This window comes from Populus trichocarpa, chromosome 15 (genome assembly GCF_000002775.5).
Source record: "Populus trichocarpa isolate Nisqually-1 chromosome 15, P.trichocarpa_v4.1, whole genome shotgun sequence".
NCBI classification, from domain to species: domain Eukaryota; kingdom Viridiplantae; phylum Streptophyta; class Magnoliopsida; order Malpighiales; family Salicaceae; genus Populus; species Populus trichocarpa.
This window is the reverse complement of record NC_037299.2, coordinates 9,730,711-9,756,556: the sequence shown is the minus strand read 5'-3', so window position 1 is coordinate 9,756,556 and position 25,846 is coordinate 9,730,711. Positions and strand designations below refer to the sequence as shown.

The 25,846-nt window shown below is 33.2% G+C and overlaps 2 protein-coding genes across 4 annotated transcripts; both read right to left on the bottom strand.

Annotated features, from left to right (window-relative positions):
• Window positions 1–128: 128 nt before the first annotated feature.
• Window positions 129–2,013, bottom strand: LOC7474878 (UDP-glycosyltransferase 74B1). Its single transcript, XM_002321533.4, has 2 exons — window positions 1,221–2,013; window positions 129–924 (listed from the first exon to the last, which is right to left on the bottom strand). Exons 1-2 carry the CDS (start codon window positions 1,854–1,856, stop codon window positions 196–198), a joined length of 1,365 nt encoding a protein of 454 aa, XP_002321569.1. The 5' UTR covers window positions 1,857–2,013; the 3' UTR covers window positions 129–195.
• Window positions 2,014–3,777: 1,764 nt separating this feature from the next.
• On the bottom strand, window positions 3,778–9,445 carry LOC7453751 (calmodulin-binding protein 60 A). Of its 3 annotated transcripts, none has more exons than XM_002321532.4 (7): window positions 8,961–9,445; window positions 8,456–8,534; window positions 7,192–7,244; window positions 6,556–7,046; window positions 5,696–5,856; window positions 4,868–5,074; window positions 3,778–4,755 (listed from the first exon to the last, which is right to left on the bottom strand). In XM_002321532.4, the coding sequence occupies exons 1-7, from the start codon at window positions 9,050–9,052 to the stop codon at window positions 4,141–4,143; spliced, it is 1,698 nt and encodes a 565-aa protein (XP_002321568.2). In that variant the 5' UTR covers window positions 9,053–9,445; the 3' UTR covers window positions 3,778–4,140. The 3 variants fall into 3 exon arrangements, with proteins under 3 accessions (XP_002321568.2, XP_024442414.1, XP_024442415.1); XM_024586646.2 differs by having other exon boundaries at window positions 8,456–8,524; XM_024586647.2 differs by lacking the exon at window positions 8,456–8,534.
• Between the last annotated feature and the right edge of the window lie 16,401 nt (window positions 9,446–25,846).

Sequence of the window (25,846 nt, the reverse complement as noted above, 5' to 3'; positions counted from 1 at the left end):
ACGCTCCTCAACTTGCCATCAAAAACAATTTGTCAATACCAAATCTCATGGCATGATCGATTTGTATTTTTTACAAGTGAAAAACCCTCTAAAATGAGTGTCTCTGGTAAAATATCTGATCATGTTCATCAGCCAAACAAGTGAATTTTATTTGATTCACCAAGCAATACCAATAGCTATGCTTTTTTCCAGTAGTTATCCTTTCTTCCCTTCCAGTAACTTCACTACAAATTCATTGATATTCATATCAGAACTCCCACCTACACTAACAGCGCTCCTTGCAAGCTCTCTCCATTTGTTAGCATTCCTCTTAATTTCTTCACCATTCTCTCCGTCCATGACTCCTCTTATGCACTTCTCAAGCTCCTCTCTTGTTACGATACCCACTTCATCTTTCTTAGCTCTCACTCCCACCTTCCATACATCCTCCACAAACTTGGCATTCATTGGCTGGTCACTCCTCTCTGTCACGCATACCATTGGCACACCTAGGCCTAACCCCTCTAACGTTGAATTCCATCCACAATGAGTAACAAAGCAACCGATAGCTTGGTGAGCTAGCACCTCCAGTTGATTGCACCATGATACAACCATACCTGTCTCACCTACCGAGTTTAGAAACCCAGTTGGCAACTTTTTTTCTGATTCCTTCATGACCCATAGGAAGGGCCTGTTGCTTGCTTTCAAACCCCATGCGATTTCTTCAACCTGTTCAGCTGAAATGTTTCCCATGCTTCCGAAAGACACATATATCACTGACCTTGGTGGTTTTGTGTCCAGCCATGTGAAACACTGACTGCTTGTTGGCTTCCAAAGACTAGCCCCATAAGCTCTATCCCCATCAATTTGTTGGTCAAGGTAGGCAGATGGCACCATCGGACCGACCATCACCAGTGGCCACTTTCCTCGCATGGCCTTTACTAACTTTTTCACCGTCAGAGTAGCAAACAAACTAGAGATTAATTAGCTGTTTAACAACTTGCTGGCATATCGAATGGAAATTTAAACCATAAAAAAGAAAAACATGAAATTATCTTTGGTTCTGACAAGGAATGGTTGAACTCAAACTTGTATTTAAGAGTTTGTTGTCTTTTCTCCCTGACAATCTATGATGTATTTCCCTTAATTAGCCTCTCTCCAAAAATCATTATATTTTAAGTAGGTTGTTTAGTTAAGCGCTGAAGCTATATGTGAGCATGCATAGAATAAAATACTGTTACCTCAATCTCCAGATCTTCAAAGGAATTGCAGAACACCCAGTCATCTTCATTTAAACTGTGAAATTTCTCCATGATTACTTCCAAATAAGCAGTCTGACTTGTTGGTTCTGCCAGAAAGCTTGGCAAATCGCAGCAGCCTAGCGGAGGAAGGCCAGGCAGGGACACGGTCGCTGTTTGTTGCTTCAAAGGCAAACTCAAGAGGCCAAGATCAATTCGCCAATACATGGAGCAGACAGAAGCTGAGGTGGTCATGAACGCGGCAGCATATATGCCTAAGTCTCTAGCCACATCAAGAGCCCAAGGCAGCATGGAATCATACACAACACAGTTAACAGGTGAACCTGAGGCTTTGAACTTAAATACGAGTTCAGTCAAAGTTCGTGAACCAACAGTTTTGAATGACTCTAAGTAGACATCCAAACTTGATGCTTGCTTGAAGCCACCTTCATCAAAGCCATCAGAGATGGGTTCAACGCCTACTGTGGGTGCATCTATTGAGTTGACAGTGTAATAAGTGGTGGCAAGAGTGGCCTTGAGCCCTTTGGAAGCCAAGCGCTTAGCAAACTGAAGGAGGGGGTTGATGTGGCCTTGAGCTGGATAAGTAAGAACAATGACATGACTTTTTTTATTGTCCATCACCTTAATTTGTTTTTGGTGCTGCTGCTGCTTCTGCTAGGTTATACTTAGTGGCTATTTATAGGCCTTTCTTGGGGTGTGATTTACTGTTCGACAGTGGAAAATGGCGGTTCCATGTTGAAAAGTGGAGCCATGTTGACATTTTGAAAGAAGAAGAAGAAGAAGAAGAAGGAAAGATGCATTTTAATCTAATGGTTCCGGGTCCTACACGCATGGCCCCCTTCTTTCTCATTGGATACCTTAAGATTACCTTATCACTACCTGCCAAGATGTTAACGAAGCACTTGGAAATGGAGATTAAGCAGTGATCTTCAAAATTCTAAAATTAAGAAAGAAGACATGGGAGAATGGTTGAAAAAAATTGATACTAGAAAAAATAAAAAATGAAAACAGGAAGGACATAAAGCAAAGCGTCAAGGATACTTAATTGAAAAACATTTTTATTGATACGTGGAGATGATATGTTACAAGCTAGGTTTTTTTATTTTTTTTATTCTGTTTACAGAGAAACCTAAACTTAAACTGAAGTAAAATAAACTCTAAATTATTTTGTCCTTTATTATTCCTGTGTGTGTATATAATTCAAAATTTAAATTCAATAAATACAATTTATATTTAAATCTAAAGATAAATTAACTTGAAATTATGTAATTCAGATTTCAAACATAAGTAAAAAACATGGGAGTTGACCCGATCGATTCAACAGGTCCAAAGATAACTTAGATGACTGGTAAAAATATAATTTGACTAAAAACAATTCAAGATAATATCTTTTTAAAAAAAACTATCGATACGATAATATATTGGATCGACATGTATCATGAAATCATAAAACGACTTAAGTCTACTAGAGTTAACTCACAAAACTCATGACCTGAGTCATGAGATTATGATAATTTTATAGAAAACAAACTGAAATAAATGACAAGTCTAATTCATAATCAACCAAATATTGAAGATGTTGAATGATGTAACTGGAAATAAAAAAGTCGATTAAGAAAATAGATAAAACAAAAATTGAGTCAACTGGATTAACTCATCAAACTCATAACATGGATCATGAGATTAAAATAACCACAAAAAAGAAAAACAAATCATAATAAGTTATGAAATTCAATCTCCAATAAACCAAGTGTTGAATGATGAAATTAAAGAAAAAAATATATTTTTTTTAAAAAAAGAAAAAAACATTATTTGGCCGAAACGGAACTAGAACATTCTGGGTGGATTTCCAAAACTGGCTAAGATTCTGAATGAAATGAAATTTGTTTTGATTTTATTTTATTTTTTGAACTGTAACGCGATATATCGGTCATTCTAGACAAAACGGAACGAAATTGACAACCTTTCATTTAGTAGTTTTTTAGCACGCAAGATTAGATCAAAATCAATTTAACCTAAAAAAATCTAGTCCGCGGGGGATTCTTTGACATTGCTATTAAACTCAACCCAACAAATCAAACTTAAAAACTCCTAACTTAATTCCTTGCCTAGCCCAGATATCAAGTTAAATCATGTGAAAGTTGTCTCAACATGAAGGGTTTAGAGGCAGCCCGAATGACCGTTAAAAAGTGTGGTTTGACTTAAAAAAATCATGATGATGTTTTTTTTAATATAAAGACGGCGACGTATTAAATTGACCCAGACTTCATGATTTAACTCGACAAATCCCTTATCTGGATTTAAACTCTAATGGGTTTAACAACTTTATTTTTTAAAATTATTTTCTACTTAATGATACGATTAAAAAAAACACTCGCTCACAAAAATGAACATCAACCAAATATCAAAATATTTTTTTGAAAAAAAAAGTAAAATAACATGTGATTTGCTTGCTGGATTTGTGGTTAGAAAATCAAGCTCGGATATTTTGGATCCAAAAAAACCATTTTTGACCTATTTTTTACCTAACAAACGAGACTTGAAAGATTCAATATTTACTTCATTAACAAATGCACAGATACAAAATGATAATCCACAAGATAGCTACAGAATCCCAAGCATACCAGTGTCTTTGCTTGCATTCGAGCTTCAACTCAAGGGGCTAAAACCAGTGACCTCCTAGTTTCAAGCACCACATATACAAATTTACAATTTCATACAAGGATAGACATTTCCTAATTCTCCACTCAGACCTAGGGTTTTTAAAACCAGCTGCATCTACATCTATGGAAACTCCATCTTGCCTCCACGACTGCAGGCAAAACTATACTCGCGGAAGCACTGACTAAATACATTTGCAACTGTGAACTGGTGAGGTTTTTATGGCCCATCACTCTAATATCTATGAGTTTCTCGACCACAAGCTTTTTTTTGTAGCCACAAGCTTCCTGACGGAGAACCATTTCAACACGCAAGAGATCTTAGCCCATCTCCTCTGAGCCTTATAAACAGCAACAGCCGTAGAGCGCGCCAACAGGAAGCCATCAACAGCACTTTGCAAATCAGCTTGTGTTTCTAAACTGAGGTTCTGAGACTGAAGATCTGTATCAAAAAACCGCAAATGTTCCTCGTCACAGAAAGCTTGAGCCAAGGAATCGGTGTCACAAATGAGGGAGTTGGAGACTTGGCCGTTGAAGTTCAGAGTCTGGTCATATCTAAGACCCATATTTTCAATACCCTGCAAGGCATAGTCATCCAATCCATTCACACCCCCAACAGTATATATAGACGACATGATATCTGGAGAAGATGCACTTGGTTGTGCATAATCAAATCCACCTATCTTTTGTGAAGCCAAAAACTTGCTTCCACTAGAATTTTCTGTCTGGGGTGAGCTTGAGGTGTAAGCAACATCAGACAATTGTGAAGAGCCACCCACCAGAGATGCTTCATCATCAAAAGATATGACTTGCTCCCAATGTTCAAATGCAGTGATTACCAAGTTTTGACCATCAGCCTGAAGGCAGAGTTGAGTATAAGAAGCCACAATTGACAGACAGAAACAAGGAGTGGAAAAAAAAAGAGTACAAATCAGTTGGAAGGTTATGAAGGTTATAAGAGAACTTTGCCTTTTCAGTTTCAGACAGCTTATCAATAGGAACATATTGGCCTTCTGAAAGCAATCCCATAACTTGTCCAACAACATTAAAGACTACACCAGTTTTCTGTTGAGAAACAGGAGGGCAATACAAGTATATTATCTTATCAAGCACACAAGTTCGAGCATGCTCCACAGTAACTTCCCACATCTTAGCAGACATGCCCGTGCCAAGAATCTGCATGCAACCCCACAAAAATGTAATTTTTATGCTACTCCAAGACTATGGAAACAATCATTTAAAGCAGTCGTTGTTGTTGAAATTCTTGTAAGGTCATAAAACTTGAATGAGACAGATAAAACAAGAGGCATACGGTACGTTATGTTCATAGTTTCTGATTCTCCTTTATGATAATAAACAAGACGTGGATGGTGCAGTTCCCAGGGAAAATGAAGAAAGATGATTAACTCAGATGGACACAAAGTGTCCACCATGGTTCAGGAAAAAAAAAATAAAGCAGACCAGTTGGATGCATATTTGATGGCGTTACATTGACATGTCACAGAAAAAATATCAAGCAGAATGGTCACAACTTGGACATTGGAAAGTATCAAGTTTATCCCTAGTCCTTAAAATGACAAGCTATTTTAGTTGTCCATATGAGAGGTAGTTTTTGTTCTTAAGAAGTTTCTCACGGTTTTCTAAAGTTGAAGATAAAAAAATTATGAATGGTCCCTCTTAAAAGCAACAACCAGATAAAATGATGAGGATTGAACCAGGTACCCAAAAGCTTCAGTAAGAATACATCAAGGAAGTATAAATTATGCAATGTTTATGATAAAAGCAGTAAATTCTTACATGGCGAAGCCTTGTAGGATCTATGAAGAGAAGGATCAGAAAATCCTTCACAGTATTGATATTCTCCCGACTCAAACGCTTATGGAAAGCTCCATCTTTGCCAATCTTCTCTAATCTCCAAACTTCATCAAACAGAGATGGGGGATGGTGCTTCTTGTACACTGCAACCAATTGACAAATGGTTAAGATTACAGTTTATTCTCTCTGTTTTATGTGTTTTCCAAGCTGATAGCTCTTTATCCTGATAACTTTAGTATAAACTTCCAATGACATGTCCAAATCAGATACTTCAGATTGCCAATTTTATTCTTCACTTCCATCATTTCATTTTCTGCCTCATGTAATCAACAACTTGAATGTGTAATGCAGAATTACAAAAAAAAAAAAAAACTCGCAATTTTGAAATGATAAAAAATTTGTGCCACGGGCCAAGATTAAAAACTTTATCCTTGGCCCCAGGCAAATGTGCACAGTTCAAAAAACAATAACTCACTTGTTTATAATAGAAAAGGTTTTAAGATTTTTCATTCAGCATGCAGATTTTTGGGGGTTGAACACAAGTTTTTATTTTTGTTAGATTCAAATAAATTAAAATATCAATCATTTTCTGAATTGGCTACTTATATGGGACCATGGAGTGTCGATTTTTTCTGTTGATCTGCTGTACCATAGTTTTCACAGGGTATAATTATTGCATCTCCACCATCAAAGAGAGTTCACGTTTTCAAAATGAAAGTATCTTGAACAACTCTACTCAAAGTATCCTAATCCGAATTTTTTCAGACACCATTTCAATTTCATAGTTTGAGCCTTTTGAGGAAAACAGTAAAGGAATGCCATAAACAAATACACACACTCACATTCTCCTCGGTGATCCCTGACGATGAAGGATTCTGTCTTTGCTTCCCTTATGCTAGTGCCATCAAAGTTGTCCACAGCTCTTACCCCAAGCCTGAACTTGCGGCTTCTTGTCCAGCTTGAATTATCTGTAAATGAAATTTCACCAACCAAACAAATCCCCTCTTTAAGATTGAGGAGTACATCTCCAGTAAGAAGGGGTTTCTTTCCTTCTCTCTCTCTTACAATGTTATTCTTAAATTCTTCAGGTGTCCAGTTCTCAGCCTCATCACCATCAAAATCACCCTCAAGAACAACAATTTCCACTCTGGAAGAAGATTCGGGGCCAGAGTTGACAATTTTCCCAGTACGAGTATCGACCAAAACCACTTTAATTGCAGGACCTTCTTCTCCTTCAATACGAGCTCCAGTGAACACTGGAAGTGAGAGGTTGTTTGCGAACTGCAGTTTTAAGCTTCTTGATTCAGAGGAATCTATCCCTTTCCCAATGCTCCTGAAAAAAGACGAGTAGCCACACAAAATCCATTACAAGGGTAGTGGGGATCACAATCTTCTGAGTGCACATATTTCTCACTTCTTCCTATTACCTTCTAATGGATACACAAACCACTCAACACCTTCAGGCCATTGATTCTTACCTTTTCATGTTAGCCAAATGTTTCCTTAGAGCTAATTCGACTTCCTCCTTTACCTGTAAGAGAATAATACAAAAGGTGCATTACCACTTTTATATGATCAACTATATTCCTTATATATAAACTACTACTACAAGATGTGGGAGATCAAAAATAATGTGAACTAAGACATTATGTTCCATTTGACAAACCATTTGGTTATTTTTTAATCATCCAAACAGATAACTAAGAGATAACATGTCATGCACAACATTCTTCCAATACTTTGGAAGATTTATAGATGCAAACAGGAGAGGAAAAAAAAAGGAAACATCTTAACTTGTTAGCATTCATCATTCAAAACACACTGCATAGGTTTTTAAAGGATATATTTCGTTCTCAACAGACTAAGCATAGTAACAAGACTAGGAAAGTTGCTGAAGAACAGCAATTCTATATAATATAGAAAAATTCTTGGTTATAGTAAGATGAACTAGGAGAGTTAAAATGAAGGTAGAAGAAAAGGCCTGAAGTAGCCAATGGCCTCTTCTACCATTAACAGAGACTTCAAGTCCATTCTATGTTGGACCTCACTTTCCTTCTCTTATTCACAGCACTCATTAACCAACTTGAAACAGACACTCCAAAATTCAGCTTATTAGCCTTAGACACTTCGTTTCACCATGATTGACAGCTTATCCCGAGAGAAAGAGACAAGAGAGAGGTGGTGGAAGAGGGAGGTAATAAACAATCTTTACAATTTGCAACCGCAACTTGTTAAAATGCACTTAGACATGGGGTTCCTGCTGTTTAAATCTAACAGATTGAGAGAGACCATTCTGGTGCTAAATAGACCTCTTCTAATCTTTAGAAAAAGAAACTTCTTTAGTAACCGAATGCTCAATAGCTGGAGAAGGCAAGAGCAACACAAACTGGGATCATTTGATCAGAACATATCATTATGGAGGGAGTTGCGACCATCAGAAGGGGCAGGGTAGCTTAAATATGCTACTCTAAAGCTTCCATTAATAACAACTGGAAGTATGCAAGCTGCAAATTATGTCAAATGGAGAATGTTATGTTTGTAAGGACTAAATTGACGCCTTCATTTGTATTGAACATTATTCAAGCTCGTAAAATTCAATGAACTATGCACCATCTATGTATGCGATACTAAATGGAAGGTCCAAGAGCAAAACAGGAAGATTCCGAATACAACATCAAAGCTCAATCAACTGCATGTGATATAGAACATTCTGCAATACGACTGATAACGAAAAACACATACCACCCTACGTATCAATGGCTCCAGAATTGGCTCTAGCAAATGCTGAACTGATTGCACTTTAATCACCTCCTGAACCACACTAAACATCATTAACAAATAGATTAGAGACCAAAATGCGATAAGGGAAGAAAACTTCAATAAGCACAATAATCATATCCAATAATTCTACCCTCCGTCCCCCCAGGTGGCCCAATAAAGAGCCAGTTAAGGTTTCCCTCATCTTCAAACTCTGCCTCGTGGTTTAATTGACATATAATAATGAACAAACCACATTCATGAGCAATCTCAAGCAAGAACCAATACAAACCCAACAAAGTTTTCAAATTTTTTTCAAAAATTATCTTAGCAAAGCATATTCACCAAAAGACAACCAAACAAACTTCGTTGTAAATCCATATTTCCACATTGCTTCCACAATCTCAATCATAATTCACAACCCAACAACAATACTCAACAAAAACCCACTTCACTTTCAATCCACCAACAAAAAAAAAAAAAACCTCACCTTTTCAAATTGAACTTCCTCCTCTTTTCCTCAGGACTATTATTCCCATCAGAACGAGGCTTACCCTCCTCCGGCTGCCTCTTTTGTGCCATAATCACACCCCACCACCAACAACAACAAGAGCAAAGCAAAAACCTTTGTTGTTGGTTTTATGAAACCAAAACAAGAAACAATCATTAACAGAAGATGGCCAAGAGACCACCATGCGGCACAGCAGAATAAGATGATAATATAGTGAGTATTTATATACAGAAAAACACAGAGCTAAGCTAATAAATGATAATGAAGGAGTAGAATCCAAAAACTCTCTCTCTTTTTCCTTTTTTATTTTATTTTCTTGTGGACTTATGCATGCATGTATAGATGGATGTTATGCATGTATATGTACTCCTACATCCATTGAGTTTGGCTGCAAACTACTGCTAATCAATAGTCATTCTTCTCCTCCTTTCCTTCTTTTGCTCTTCTTGATACAGTGTTAGTGTGTGTAAGAATCGAAGAGAGAGTGTTTTGGTCTTGGTGTGGGGTCCACAGAAAGCGCGTCGTTGGAACAGGGAGAAGTGGGGTCGTTTTCCTCCCATTCTATAAAGCGCGTGTGACATGACGCTATAAAATCTTATCTTATTTATTAGATTATTATTCACGCCTCTTCTGATTCAGCTACTCCAGAAAATCTGTTTGTTTTTTCTTTATTTATTAGATAAAAAATAAATAAATAAATAAATAACAGTGAACATGTCTTTGTTTAGTTGATGGGATCCTTCGTTATCATAAGCATGGTGGAAGTTTTTTCAAATATATACACAGATTTTTATATTTGAAAACATTGTGTAAATTATATTTTTTAAAAATTTAAAATTTTTTTATGTGTTTTGAATTATTTTGATGCACTGATCTTAAAAATAATTTTAAAAAAATAAAAAAAATATTTTAATACATTTTAATATAAAAAATATTTTAAAAAACTATCACAACTATATTCTCAAATAAAAATAAAAAAGAATGTTAATGGTGATTTTTTTATAAATTAAATCTTGCAAGGTACGTAAATATAGTAAAATAAATCATAAAAAATACTTAATCTCAGAGGACGGAAATAATTATTTACTTTTCTTGAGTTATTTAATTCCTTGACCTTTCTTTTATTTTTTATTATTTTAGATATTTCTTTAACACAATTCAATTCCTTGATTTATTATTTTTATTGATCAGAAAATATAAAAAAAAATATTCACTGAGAGTGCACAATTTGTTTTTTTATTTCTTTAAAAAGAAGGAAAATCTCTAGCCATAAAGTACCATTCATGGCTAGGAATGGAGATGCGACTGCATGGGACTTTTACATGTCTCATGCAGAGCATGGCCATCACCAACACGACACAGTTTTACGCTAAGGGCTAAAGGGCTATAACTGGCCTAACCCAGCTAGGTTTTGTTTCTTCTCCTCTAGCCTTTTTAGATACACTGTTCAATACACACTGAATATTTTTTCGAGTCCAGCGTGGATTATTGGACCACTTTTTTAAAAAACATCTCTAACGCACATCTTTAATATTGAAAATAACTTATCGAGTAATTATCAATTGACCTCATAACAAATAGATTTGACTAGTTTTTTTTTTTCCGTGATGTCGTGGAGCTATGTTAAAAATCTATTTTTATTTGATTTTTTTTAGTAATGAAAATTATTGTTCTTATGAACTTCGATGATTTAGATTCTCAAGTAAGAAAATATATTCTTTAGTTCAATTTTTTTTTTATTCATGATGTTTTGATTTTTTAACTAAAATAAATATACATATTTTATTTTGCATGCATTTAAAATGATTGATAAAACAATTCTAAGAATTTATCATGATTAAAACTGTCAAAATTAGAATTTTGCATGAACCGGTCGACTGTTTAGTAATACCAAATGAATCGGTCAACCATTTATTCATCCATAATGACCACCCGGGAATTCTATATGAACTAGTTAACTGATTGTCTTAACCAATCTGAACCAGTCGATTGTTTTATTTGTCAGGGGAATAGCAACGACTATAAACAACTAGTTTTTGTTATAAATAAATATATAGCTTGTCTGATTGTAAAAATAAAAAAAAAATCCAAACATATATCATATACTAGATATTTTAAGAGCAAAAGCTCTTTAAAATCATCAATCCTTAATTACACTCATATTTATGCATTAAAATCTGTATAATCTTGCACAAGAATATAAATTCTAGTTCACACACCACTTAAACAATTTTCAATCCATTAAGTGTTATCTAGTGACATACAAAGATACTTAGATTTTCAATGGTAAAATCCACACTATTGATGGTGTAATTCCATGATAACAAAATCACATTTTATAAACTTTTGGTATTGACAAGGTATTATCATTAAGGGAAAATCTTGAAAAGAAAACATCTTCAAACGATATAAAAAGTTTGATATTAATTCATTAAGTGGCAATTATATTCCTTGACCTGGACTAGTAAAAGAATACAATTCTCAAGTATGATTTGATACCTGAGATGAAAATATAAACTTGCAAACGATTAGATTTGCAGATTAAATACTCAGACAATACTGATTGCAATTGTTCCATAAAATAGAAGAAGCATTTCAAGAAAATTCATCCATCATAACAACATTTTTTATACAAGAATTTAATTAAATTAACTAATTCAAGAGACTAACTACTAAATAATGATTTTTCTAGAAAGAAGTTAATAGAAGATGAATAAGATTAAATTAATCCTAGATGTTTTTACATAGCTTTGCTATGATGTCTCTAATAATAACTTCCAATCCATAGCCCTATATTTGTGTGAATCTTCAGGAGCCAGCCGATAGAGGTGTCGCTTTGTATTTACTAGATTTGTCTGGAAAACTTAATCAAGTTATTTAATTAATTATCCATTAATTCATAATGTTTTTTTTTTCTTCTTGATTTTGGCATATTGGATTGATGATGGGCTTTAGCCATCACAAGGCTTCGGACAATGTATACTAATACGGCCAATATTCATACTTTGTCTATGGGATGCATTAGAGGTAGCTTGGGGCAGAGCCTGCAAAAGAAAAACCTAATTCAATTTAATGGTAAATTGAAGCAGTTTATCTGGCTCAAATGTGACAGTCCAAACATGGATGATATGGCGTGTTTCTAGTTATCTTGATGGCCATTTCAAAATTAACTAAAAAGGTTGACTTTGGTCCTTTTAGTTGATGTCCATGTTATATTTCTTTAATTTTTTCAAAATTTATTTTTGATCCAAAATTTTATTTCTTTTATTTTTGGTTCCTGATTTGACGCGAGAGAGATAAAGTAACCAGATTTTAATGGTAAAGAAAAAAAAATCAATTAACAACGATTCTGACCACCAAAATGGTTGATCTCGGTGTCTACGGATTCTATTTGTTGAGAATCTAGGGTGTTTTTAGATCAAACAATAGTTTAAAATGAATTTTTCAGGTGTAAAACGCCCCTAGCCTGACTTTTTTGGTGACATGTAGTTGTTGGAATTTGGACAAAATAGGTGACACATTGCTTCCTATTTTTTTTTTTTAAATCAAAGTCAAACCATAAAAAAGAACTTATTTTTCAATTTGATCCTTTACAATTGAGTCTTTATTGATTTTTTTTACTTATTGTTTTTAATTTTATCTTTTAATATTTTGTTGATTTTTAATTGGCCAACATAATTTGTTTTAGTTTTATATTTGTAGGTTTGTCATGATTTTAAATAAATACCTCGATATTTAGTTAGTTCTTGATTTTGTATAGGTTACAGATTTGGCTAATTAACTTTGGTTAGGTAGAAATCAGGTTTTTATATTTTTTTTAGTTTGAAAAATGATTCTTAATTTATTTAATTAAATAAATGCATCAATTTTTTTAATTTTTGTGTCAATAAACACATAAAAAAAGCTAGCATATTTATTTTTTTGTTTTGAAAAAAAAAAAATGTAACCTGCGGCAAAATACATGAAGTTGCTTCACCTTTACTGTTAGAAGCAAGATCAAATAATAAGGTTGGTTTGATTGCATAATTTATTTAATTTTTCTTTCCGAACTCAAAATTTATTGTTTGTCTTTTGTCATGTTGATTTTATAATTACTAAGTTAGTTTTTCTCGTGCTCTGTTGTGGGTCAGATTAAAAACAAATTAAACATAAAAAAATATTAATGCATTCCTAATTTCACGCGGCTTTTAATAAAATAAATCTAAAATTATATTTACTAATAAAATATGCTAATACTAAGACTAAATTGAAAAGTTAATAGATAAATATAGATTCAAATATGAAAGGAGCTCTTCAATATTTTTCTTTATCTACTTACATGGCAATAAGAAAAATGATAAGAAGAGTAATAATCTAAATTCTATTTTAAAAAATAATTTCCTAGTATAATCCCTTTTTTATTAATATGTTTTTTTAACAAAAAAGAATATAGATTTTCAAACTATGTTGTTTTTTCAATAAAAACTGAAAGCCATTAGAATAAATATAAAAAAAAACAAATGATTTTAAATAATGATAAAATCATTGTTATTAGATAATAATGCTCTCTCTTTTTAATCTAAACCCCATCATCTTATTAATGCTCTCTCTTTTTTTTCATTTTTTTTTACAAGATAATTGTTTTTTTAATAATAGCTTATTAGAATCATAAAAGTAAATGTATAGAAAAAAATATGTTTTGATATTTTTAACATGAATATATTAAAAATGAAAAGAATAATATAATGAGAGGGCATCGTCATATAGAATTATTTAAAATCTATTTTTTTAATTAGCCATACGATAATTAAAAAAAAAACATTTGCGAAAAAGACAAAAAATAAAATTATGGAAAAAAAACTGTATTTTCTTGTCAAAATTTTTATTCATGTATTGTTTTTTATTTTTTTGATGAAAAATACTTAAAAAAAACATAATTCATTGAATAAAAAGTAAACAATTAGAAAACAAATATTATTGATAACTATAATCACTTGAAATTTATTTCTATAGAATATTCATGAACACAAACATTAAAAAATAAAATTGCATAGTAGGTCATGTATAGTAATTAACGAAATGATTGCTAACATTAAAAAAAAAAGTTGGTACCTTATTTGAAAATAAATGTCAAATTGAATGATATCTAATGAAATAATATCTTAAATATATTTTTTTATTAAATAATATTAATTTTGATTAAACTTTAAGCAAAAAAAAGAGAAAAAAAATCACGAAGGAATGTAAAAAAAACATGCTTGCTAATATTTAAAAAATATTAGAATATTATTTGAGAAAAAAAAATCAAAATTAAATGGTATATTGTGGAATAATATCCTAAATATAATTTTAGTTATTTTATATTATCAAAATTTATTGAGAGGTGACAAAAAACTTAAGCCCAAGTATTTTTTTAACCTAAAAACTCATTTTCAACATTTTTTAACCTAAAAATACCTAATGGATACCTTTTATGTCAACCACTTTCCCAACTCAAAAACCTCTAAATCAGCTAAAAACATAAAATTAAAAAAAATAATTTTAATCCTGATCAACTAGCGATATAAAAGTTTAAAATCACCTTAATGACACTTATCTCGTCAAGAGAAACACACCGATACCAAATTCATCTTTTTTATTCTCAGAACTTGGCCAACCGACTACTTTCTCTCTCTTTCATAATTTTTCAACGACTTTCTCTGTCTTCTAAAAAAATCAGGGACTTGAGTATAAAATAAATGAAGTGTAGGACTAAAACTCTGAAAACCCCTAAATAAATAAGGGTAAAAAATAAAAACTTTAAAGACCAAAAATTCTTAAAATGTGTCTCATGAACAGTAAGGGGGGAGAGGAAGGTTGCTTTTTTGATTTAGTGCAAATTTAGTTTCCATAATTTAAATTTTTTTAGTAATAAAATAATTGAATTTTATTTTGTCAAATCAAGTATAAACTTAAAATCAAGATGTTTTTGTAATACGGTGAAAACTCTATAAAAAACCGATCAAGATAAACTATCAAGCATAGATTTTAGAGTAGAATAAAATTGAAAAATCAAAAGTTTGATATTTTAAGAACCAGAAAAGCAGTATTCTAATCCACACCACACTCTTATATCTTGATCACATATAGTTTTCCTCAACTCAATTTGTTTTTATTGTAATAAATTTATGATATTACAACCCACCTGGGCTACCTTCCTTCTTGTTAGGTGGACAATCCGACAAGTAACGGTTACCGCATCAAATCCATTAAAAAGAAAATAAAAAAATAGGCGTGTCTTGTATTTATATGAGCAAATGCTTCATTATTACCGTCTGCTTCCCCGACAAATTCCTTTTTTGACAGTTGACAGAACGGAGAAATTGTTAGATAGATCAAGCACTCCGCGGCAGTAAGATTCTGTTTTTTTTATATATTTTTAAAAAATTAATTTTTTTAAATTAATTTTTTTTGATATTTTTAGATCATTTTGATGCAATAATTTCAAAATATTTTTTTTAAAAAAATATTATTTTGATAAATTTCTAAGTGAAAAGTGCTTTGAAAAACAACCGCAGCCATACTCCAAGCAGACTCTAAATAAGTAAATAAAAAAATATGCAAATAAAATATAATCTTTATTTTTTTTATTAAAGATAAATCTGGCATGTCTAAATATAATAAAATGACATGATTATTTAAAGTTTTACGGTTTTTCTTTTATTTTTTAATTTGAATAAATCTTGGAGTATCTAATTATACTATAAAAGAAAAAGAGGTTGGTCGGATTAAAAGTTTGAAGGGATAAATAATTATAAGCATAACAGGAAAATGAAATAATTAACAATTTGACTTTATGTAATGGACAAATTCTGAGACTATCGCCAGAATCACATGATTTTGTTATATATCTCTTGTTGATTGGTCTATTATAAAGGGATAAAGTGATAAACATAATTTATACAATAATTTCTCTGAAAAATCATACAGAGGATAGATCTCTCCTACCATCATATGATCAACGGCCTATGTTGGGCTCTTGCTTTTCTTATTTTGTGTTATGTTTTAAATCAAAACAGTAGCTTTCCCAGACGAATAATTGAAAGGAAATAGTTGTTTTTGTATTTTAAAAATATTTTTTTAAAAATTTGAATCTTTTTATTTGTTTTGTTTTAAATTAATATTTTTTTAATATTTTTAGATTATTTTGATGTGCTAATATAAAAAATAATTTTTAAAAAATAAAAAATATTATTTTCATATATTTTCATGTGAAAAATATTTTAAAAATAATCATAAACATAGCACAAATGTAACAACGAACATTTTCTAACAAATTCAAATGGAAAGAAGTAAATCAATGTCCTAATCACAGGATTTTAATACCGAACAACCATCCAACTTCCAGGAATCTTCCTCTTGGCTGAAATTACTGGTAAAAAAATAAAATAAGCAACCAGTTGATTCCAAAATTATCCTTTCTCAACGCAACTAGCATGTTAAAATTGTATTTCTCAAAATTTAATTTTTTTTGTTTAAAATTTAATTTTTTATATTATTAAATAGTTTTAATATTTTAGTATAAAAAATAAATTTTTTAAAATAAAAAAATACTTTAAAAACCAATCACTCAAACATCAATTGAAAAGACAGATGTTGCCAAGACAAACCTTGTGGGTTTCCCGTCTGCATGAACTAAGAACGACGTATCTCCAGGCATGGATGCTGATTGTGATAAAAGATGACAGGTAAAACATCCACTGCCATCACATCCATGAAAGACAACAAGATTTCACCTTTAATTGCAAAAAAAAAAAGGAAGAAAAAAAACGACCCTCTTTCCAGGAACGTTCTTCGATTGAAAATTTTTGCAGCAAACAAACAAGTCTGGATCATTTTGGAGAACAGGAGAGGAGCTTTCTTCCTCCAATAATTATCGACACGCTACCCATAAATATCGTACGTTCTAGTACTGTTACTAGTGATCCGTGATTAATAGAATCTCTTGGGACTGAGATTCTTTCATTTTCCTCGGATTGACTTTTTTTTTTTTTTTTTTTATTCTTTGCTCCTATTTGTTGAACTTATACTATTAAATTCAAAATAAATTAACATAATGTTAATTGTTGATTATCAGAATAAATATTAGCAAGTAAACTAAACTGTATCTTCACTCACTGTTTAGAATTGAAGAATAGTTGGTTTTAAATAGCCTTACATCACAACTGCTTCTCAGAAGAATAAGCTAGATAATAATAATAGAAACCTACTGACTCGATCAACTCAACAGCTGTGATTCACAACTGTGATTCCTACTTAATAGGATTTATTAACAGAAAACAAATAAAGTAAATCTTAACAATTTTAACACTCTCCCTTAAACTGTATGCTTATAAGCAATCAGTTTATTTCATCAATGGAACACATGCCAAGTAATGCTCTCAACTTCATGAAAGATTCAGCTTTCAAAGGTTGAGTTAGAATGTCTGCAATTTGCTCAACACTTCTGCAATGAACTAATTCCACTTTTCCTTCTTTGGTGAGATCACGTAGAAAGTGAAACCTCACATCAATGTGTTTGCTTCTTCCATGCAAGACTGGATTTTTTGACAATTTAATAGTTGAGCTATTGTCACAAAATAACATAATTGGACCTTGCTGTGTATACTTCACCTCTTCCAAAATTCTTCTTAGCCAGATACCTTGACAGGCACATGATGCAGCAGCTATAAACTCTGCTTCGGTTGTAGATAAAGTAACAACAAGTTGCTTCTTTGAGGACCATGAAACTGCAACTCCACTTAAGAGAAATACATACCCGGACGTGCTTTTACGATCATCCACATCCCCAGCATAATCACTGTCACTAAAACCAACTAACTCATGTCTTTCACTCTTCTTCTTCTTGTAGAACAAGCCATAGTCAAGAGTGCCTTTTAAATAGTGAAGTATCTTTCTGACAGCTTGATAATGTAGTTCAGTTGGTGCTTCCATAAATCTACTAATGAGACTAACAACATATGTTAAATTTGGTCGAGTGGCTGTCATATACATCAGGCTTCCAATCATTTGCTTGTAATAGGTGCTGTCAATCTTTTCTCCTTCACCATCTCGAGTTAGCTTAGTTCCAAGAATTATAGGAACCTGCACCGGATTACAATCATCCATTCTGAACCTTTTCAAGACCTCACGAGCATATTTCTTTTGACAGATAAAGATGCCACCTGTAGATTGAGTCACTTCTATGCCAAGAAAATATTTCATCTTTCCCAAATCAGTCATCTCAAATTTGTTCATCATAGACTGTTTAAATGTGCTAAACATGTCTTCATCATTGCCAGTAAATATTAAATCATCCACATATAAGCACACAATCAAAAGATTACCTTTTTCTCCAGTTTTGATGTAGAGTGTGTGCTCATAGGGACACTTGTGAAAGCCAGCTTTGCTGAAGTAGGTGTCAATTCAATTATACCAAGCTTTTGGATCTTGTTTCAATCCATAAAGAGCTCTTTTCAGCTTTTAGACCATATGCTTGCTTCCCTTCTTTACATAGCCTGGTGGTTGATCCACAAATACTTACTCTACAAGTTCTCCATGTAAAAACACAGATTTGACATCTAGTTGAAAAACAGTCCACTCATTCATAGCAGCTAATGGGATAATCATTCTTATTGTGTCATGCCTTGCTACTGATGCAAACACTTCAGAATAATCAATTCCATACTTTTGAGTATATCCTTTAGCAACTAAACGAGCTTTGAACTTGTCAACTTTCTTTTTTCGTTCAACTTTGTTCTGTAAATCCATTTTACTCCCACTATTTTTTCTCCTTTAGGCAGCTCCACTAACTCCCATGTGTGATTTCTTTCAATAGCTTCAATTTATGCATCCATTGCCTTTCGCCTTGAATATTTAATTGCCTCATCAAATGCTATAGGATCACTTTCTGCAAATAAAACAAGATGAGCCAATGTGTCTTCATCGGAAAACTCTTCACCGCTTGTATAATCATTCATCCAAACTGGTCTTCTCCTCAATCGTTGTATATTTTGCAGTGAAGTTTCAGATGCCTCAGGTAGGGAAGTTTCTGCTGCCTCATTCACACTACCAAATTCATTTGATTCTTCCTCGTCACTGTATGCATCCTTTTCAACGTCAGCTGTTTCATTGTCCGCGAGTTCAATAACCACTGAATTTCCCTTATCTTTGCTTTCCCAATCCCAGCTGCTATTTTCATCAAACACCACATCTCTAGAAATGCAAATCCTTTTTGTTAAAGGATTGTAAAGACGGTAAGCCTTGGATTCTTCACTCACACCAAGCAGTACACATTTTTCTCCCTTAGCATCAAGTTTCATTCTCTTTGGATCTGGAATATGCACATATGCCACACATTCAAATATTCTGAAGTGATCAACTGCTGGTTTGTGACCTGACCAAGCTTCTTCTGGTGTCATATTCTTCACAGAAAATGTTGGACTTCGATTTAGAATATGCACACTCCAATTAACTGCCTTAGGCCAGAAAGTCTTTGGCATGTTCTTGCTTGCTAGCAGACTTCGCACCATATTCATAATGGTTTTTTTTCCTTTCTGATACACCATTCTGATGTGGTGTATATGCTGCAGTCAACTGTCTTTTGATTCCATTGCTTTCACACATATTTGCAAACTCATTGGATGTATATTCTCCACCACGATCTGTTCGAAGGCATTGAATATCTTTTAATATCTCCTTCTCAACTCTGGCTTTGAATCTCTTAAATGCTTCAATAGCTTCAGATTTTTCTGCTAAAAAATACACTCATGTTTTTCTGCTAAAGTCATTAGTGAAAGTTATAAAATACCTTTTGTTGCTGTTGGAAGTAGGATTCATAGGACCGTAAATGTCTGAGTGCACTAGTTGTAGAACCTGATTTGCTCTCCAAGTACTCTCTTTAGGAAACGATTCTCTATGTTGCTTTGCAATTACACATTCTTCATATACATGAGATGAAGCTTCGATCTGAGGAAGCCCTTTCACTATTTTCTTTAGCTGCAAAGTTTTGAGTCCACTAAAGTTTAAGTGTCTAAACCTGTAATGCCACAACCAAGAGGAATCTTGAATAGATGACTGGAAACAGGTTTGATCTCCAGAAGTTTCAGTTTTTAGTTGAAACATTCGATTTCCAGACATCTTAATATCAGCAACTAATCCTCCTTCTGGATCACGAATTTGACAGCTTCCTTTCTGGAACATAATTGAACAACCTGTTTCTTGCAGTTGCCCTAGGCTGATCAGATTATTTTTAAGTTCTGGTATATAAAACACATCACTTACATTCTGCATCTTCTTGTTCATCAGCATTTTAACACTTCCTTTTCCCATAACACTCATGCTAGAATCATTTCCAAGCTTGACCTTTTCTCGAAAATTTTCATTTAAGTCATAGAAAAGACTTGTTTCCTGTCATGTGATTGCTGCATCCAGAATCAAGGTACCACACTGCTCCATTTCCAGCCAGGTTGTTATCTGTGTAAGCCATCAACAACATCTCTTCTTCTTTTATTTCAGCAAAGTTTGCTTTTTCTGCCCTTTTATAAGGACATTCCCATTGAAAGTGACCAATCTTATGGCAATTATAGCATTCAATAAATGCCTTGTCAAAGTTTCCTTCTCCAGTGCCACGACCACGTCCCCGTCCTCTTCCTCTGAAGCTTCCACGACCTCTGCCTCTTCCAAAGAAATTTCCAGCATGAGTCACATTAAGAGCTTGTTCTTCCTCAATGTGTTTAGACATGCGTTGTTCATGCACTAATAGTGAACTTTGCAGCTCATCTACTAACATAATATCAATGTCATTAGATTCTTCTATTGAACATACCACATAATCAAACTTAAAAGTCATAGAGCGTAGGATTTTCTCTATGACTGTCACATCTTCTAGTTTCTCGCCATGCATTTTCATCCGATTTGCAATAGTCAGTGTCCTTGTAAAGTACTCATCAACAGATTCTCCAGCTTTCATGTTTAGCATTTTAAACTCTTTACGAAAAGCTTGCAACTGAGCACGTTTAACTCTAGTGGTGCCTTGATACTTCTTCTTTAAGGAGTCCCATATGTCTTTAGTAGTGTCCTTCTTGAGAAGAGTCTTAAGAACAGTCCGGTCTATTGCTTGAAATAAGAAATTCTTTGCCTTCAGATCTTTCAGCATGAAGTCTGATATTGCCTTTGACTGTGCCTCAGTCAGATTTGTGCCCTCTCTTGCTTCTGGAATTCCTTCCTCAATGAGTCCCCAATATTCCTTTGATTTTAGAAAATTCTCCATCAACATACTCCAATGATTATAATAACCATCAAGCCTTGGAATTGCTGGTTGAACAAATCTACCAGTGTTTCCCTCAAATGCCATTTCAAATGTTTACAGAAGACTGCCACTTCAAATAATAATAAGACTAACCAGATTGTTGAAATAAAACAACTTACAACAATTGTTGATGCTGCACTCTCTCTGTGTTTAAAACTTTATGTGTTTAACTCTCCTTAAGAAACTGCAGTTTCTTGTCTCTCACGAATAAATCTTATAACCTGCTCTGATACTAATTGTTGATTATCAGAATAAATATTAGCAAGTAAACTAAACTGTATCTTCACTCACTATTTAGAATTGAAGAATAGTTGGCTTTAAATAGCCTTACATCACAACTGCTTCTCAGAAGAATAAGCTAGATAATAATAACAGAAACCTACTGACTCGATCAACTCAACAACTATAATTCTTAGTTAATAGGATTTATTAACAGAAAATAAATAAAGTAAATCCTAACAACTTTAACAGTTAGCACATGCTAAAAACGATGAAATAATAACAATTTACTTTTTTTTTCTCCTCTGATTTGCATGTCTAAATCAAAAGAGAGTAAATTATTATCACATCCATATGTTTTTAATAAAATAATTAGCTAATCCCTTCCATTTTAAAAACAAACTCCAAAACTGTGTTCGAGTTACAGGATGATTGACTACGAAATAAACCTGAAAAGAATGATGTTTGCCAGACTTTCTTCCTTTATGATCTATTTTGAAAATATATGAAGGGCTCGTTTAAGAGAGAATCCAGTGATCTCAATACAAATAAAAGTTTGAAATTTTTCATTGCCTTTTCTCAACATTTCAGTTTATAATATAAAGAAATTGTTCAATAACCAACTCCTACAAAGTACGTACCATTACTACACTATCTAAACTAACATTCATAAAAATAGAAAATAACAATAAAAATTGAAATGAAATCTGCGTAAAATCTGCAAGCTGGAGCATAATGCATTGCTGGCTAAACTCCCATCTTTAAGCTCCTACTTTTCAGCCACACCTTTGATACACTTGCCCTTTGGCAAACTTCTTATCCACGTGGTTGCTCATAACATCACCGCCCCCATTAATACGACACTTGTCCTCAAGTGCAAAAGAAGAAAAGCGGTTGCGAAGAGAGTGAACATCATCCCAAGAAGAGTCTGCAAGAGATAACTCGTCTCAATGTATTAAAACCTGGTGCTGATTATTAATTGAATGAGAATCAAGAATTGCTTTTGGTAGAGGGTGAATTTCGCTTTGGGTAAGAATAGGTAAAGTGGGTTCAATGAGAACTGAAGTGTCATGGGAATTGAAGTGCCATGGAAATGTTTAAAGTAGGACATAAGAAAAACAAGGTGTAGCTTGGAGGAGGAGGGAAGGTCTAATTTGTAAGCCACACAACCCACTTTGGCTAAAATAGGAAAGGGGCCACAATAACGGGGTGGGAGTTTAGTGTACGTGTTGGAAGAAAGACTAAATTGGTAGTGAAGCTGAAGTTTAAGTATAACTCGATCGCTTAAATGGTATTGAACATAACTATGTTTAGCATCATACCTTGCCTTCACGGAATTTTGAGCTTAAAGTAATCGGTTGTGAAGGTCTTAGAGCACCACATCACTTCAAAGGGAGTAGCTTTAAGGGAAGAGTGGTAGCTAGTGTTGTAACAATACTCCACCCAAAACAACCATTGAAACCAGCGGTGAGGACTGTCAATTGTAAAGCAATGCAGATACATCTCGATAATGCGATAGACAACCTCTGTTTGTCCGTCACTTTGTGGGTGATAAGCAGAGCTGAAAGCTAATTTAGTTCCATTCAACTATAACAATTCAGTCCAAAACAAACTCATGAACTAATCATGATCATTCACAATAGTCTTAGACAAGCTATGAAGTTTGAAAATATTATTAAAGAATAAGCGGGCCTACACTCACATCATTATATGGATGAGCAAGGGGAACGAGATGTACATATTTTGAAAAACGATCTACCACAACCAGTAAAAGAAACTTCCTTTAAGAGGTAGATAGTCCCTCAATGAAATCTACAAAGATATCTGATCATATCTGAAGCGGAACTGGCAAAGGTTGGAGAAGCCTTGTAGAATGCAAATGTTCAGTCTTGTGTTCTTGGCAAACAAGACGTTGCCGCACAAAAGCTTGGATAGAAGTCTTCATTCCTTACCAATATAAATCTTGGGTGAAAGGATGAAGTGTTTTTATGATATCCCTCATGGCCACTATTATGGACAACCAAGATAGTAGATGGAACAAAAGGAGAATCATGTAGCAATTAAATTCGTCACTTAAAAAAAAAAGCAAGTCATCCTTGTACTGCCAAGGCCCAATAACTTCGCCTTGCTGTATATTTTGCTTCAATAATTGCAATTGGTCTGAATTTTGAATCTCGGTGCAAATGGAATAAAAAAGAGTAAATAGGGCATTGAGAGTGAAACAAGACTGGGTTGGTCCTTTAAAGCGTCGGGATAAAATATCTACCACTTTATTTTGTTTGCCCGCATGATATTCCACTGCAAAATCAAAACCCATGAGTTTATTTAGCCAGTGTTGTTGTGGTGAAGTAATGATGCGCTGTTCCAGTAAAAACTTGAGACTATAATGGTCTGTCTGGATAAGGAAGTGACGCCCTCATAAATATGCTCGCCAATGTCTAACTGCTTTGTCTAAGGTAATAATCTCCATTTTATAAGTCGAAGGACTTTTGTAACGAAATACAAGAGGTCTGCTTAAATATGTAATTGGCTAAACTTCTTGTTGTAACACTGCTCCCATTCCAGTATCTGAGGCATCACATTCCAAAATAAACAGTATGGTAAAGTTGGGTAGTGCCAAAACAGGGGTGCAAGTCATAATAATTTTTAATTGCTCAAAAGCTTGAGCTGGATCCTCTACCCATTTAAATGAATCCCTGCGTAACATAGCTATAAGAGGACTTTTAATTATGCTATAATTTTGGACAAACTTCTGGTAATAGCCGGTTAGACCCAAGAAACCACGTAAGCCTTTCATAGTGCTCGACTTTGACCAATAAATCATAGCTGTAATTTTGCTTTTGTCTACTATAACCCCTTCTCTTGATATAATATGGTCGAGGTTGAAGACTTGAAGTTAAACAATGAAGCACTTGGATCTCTTGAGAAATAATTGATTAGTAGTAAAGATATTGAAGACAAGCCGCAAATGTGCTAGATAATCTGCCTAGGAGTGACGATAGACAATAATATCATAAAAAAACAAGAATGAATTTCCATAGGTATAACTGAAATACCTCATTCATCAAAGCTTGGAAAATGCTAGGTGCATTGGTGAGACCGAAAGGCATAACCAAGAACTCGAAGTGGCCGTGGTGGGTGCAAAATGCTATCCTCTCCATGTTTGTAGGGTACATTCCTCACCCATTGATCAAACTACTTTGTGTGTGTTTGATATTATGATGTAAAATGTTTTTTTTAAATGTTTTTCAACTGAAAATGAATCAAAACGATGTTGTCCTAAAAAATAAAAAACTATGAGATTTTTTTTTCAATTTCATCATTCAACATTAGATTTACTGGTCATTAAAATTCATAATTTGCTTTGATTTATTTTTTATGGAGTTATCCTGGTCTCCTTACCTGATTTTAACAGTTAACCCGGGTTGACATGGGTCATTGTTTTTTCTCTTTATTTTATTTTATTTTATTTTCAATATAATCCTTTAAAATTGGGTTGATTGAGAATTGAGTTTCATAATTTATTTTTTTATTTACTTTCTATGGAGTTATCGCAATCTTATAATCCGGATAATGAGTTAAGCTGATTGATTTGAATTTTTTTTCTAGTTGATTTTTTTCAATATTAGATTGACTGAGAATTAGGCTTCATAATTTATTTTAATGTGCATCTTACAAGGTTTTCCTAGTCTCATGACCCGAGTCATGAGTTTGTTTTGTTGACTTGTGTCTTTTTTTGTGTCTTTTTTAAATTGTTTTTAATCTTATTTTTCAACATTGAATTGATTGTGAATTAAACTCATAATTTATTTTGATGTGCTTTTCATGAGGTTATCCCGATCTCATGACCTAGGTTTAGAAGGTTAATCTAGGTCGACTCAGCTTGATTTTTCATTTTTAACCCAAGTTTTTTTAGTTGAATTTAGTTTTCAACTTTATTTTTCAATATTAGGTTGATTGAGAATTGTGTTTAATATTTTTTTTAATTTGCTTTCTATAGGGTTATCAGGGTCTCATAACCCCAGGTAACAGATCTGACAGGTTAATCCAAGTTGATTCGAGCCGATCTAATATGTTGTTATTTCAATACTAAAAAAAGATATCGTCTTGATTTCTATAGGGTTATCAGGGTCTCATAACCCCAGGTAACAGATCTGACAGGTTAATCCAAGTTGATTCGAGCCGATCTAATATGTTGTTATTTCAATACTAAAAAAAGATATCGTCTTGATTTTTTTTAGTTAAACTATATTTATCTGTCATCTAAGTTATCTTTAAATTTATCAAGTCAATTAGATTATACTAAATCAATTCCTGTATAAGTTTTTTTTTTTCTACT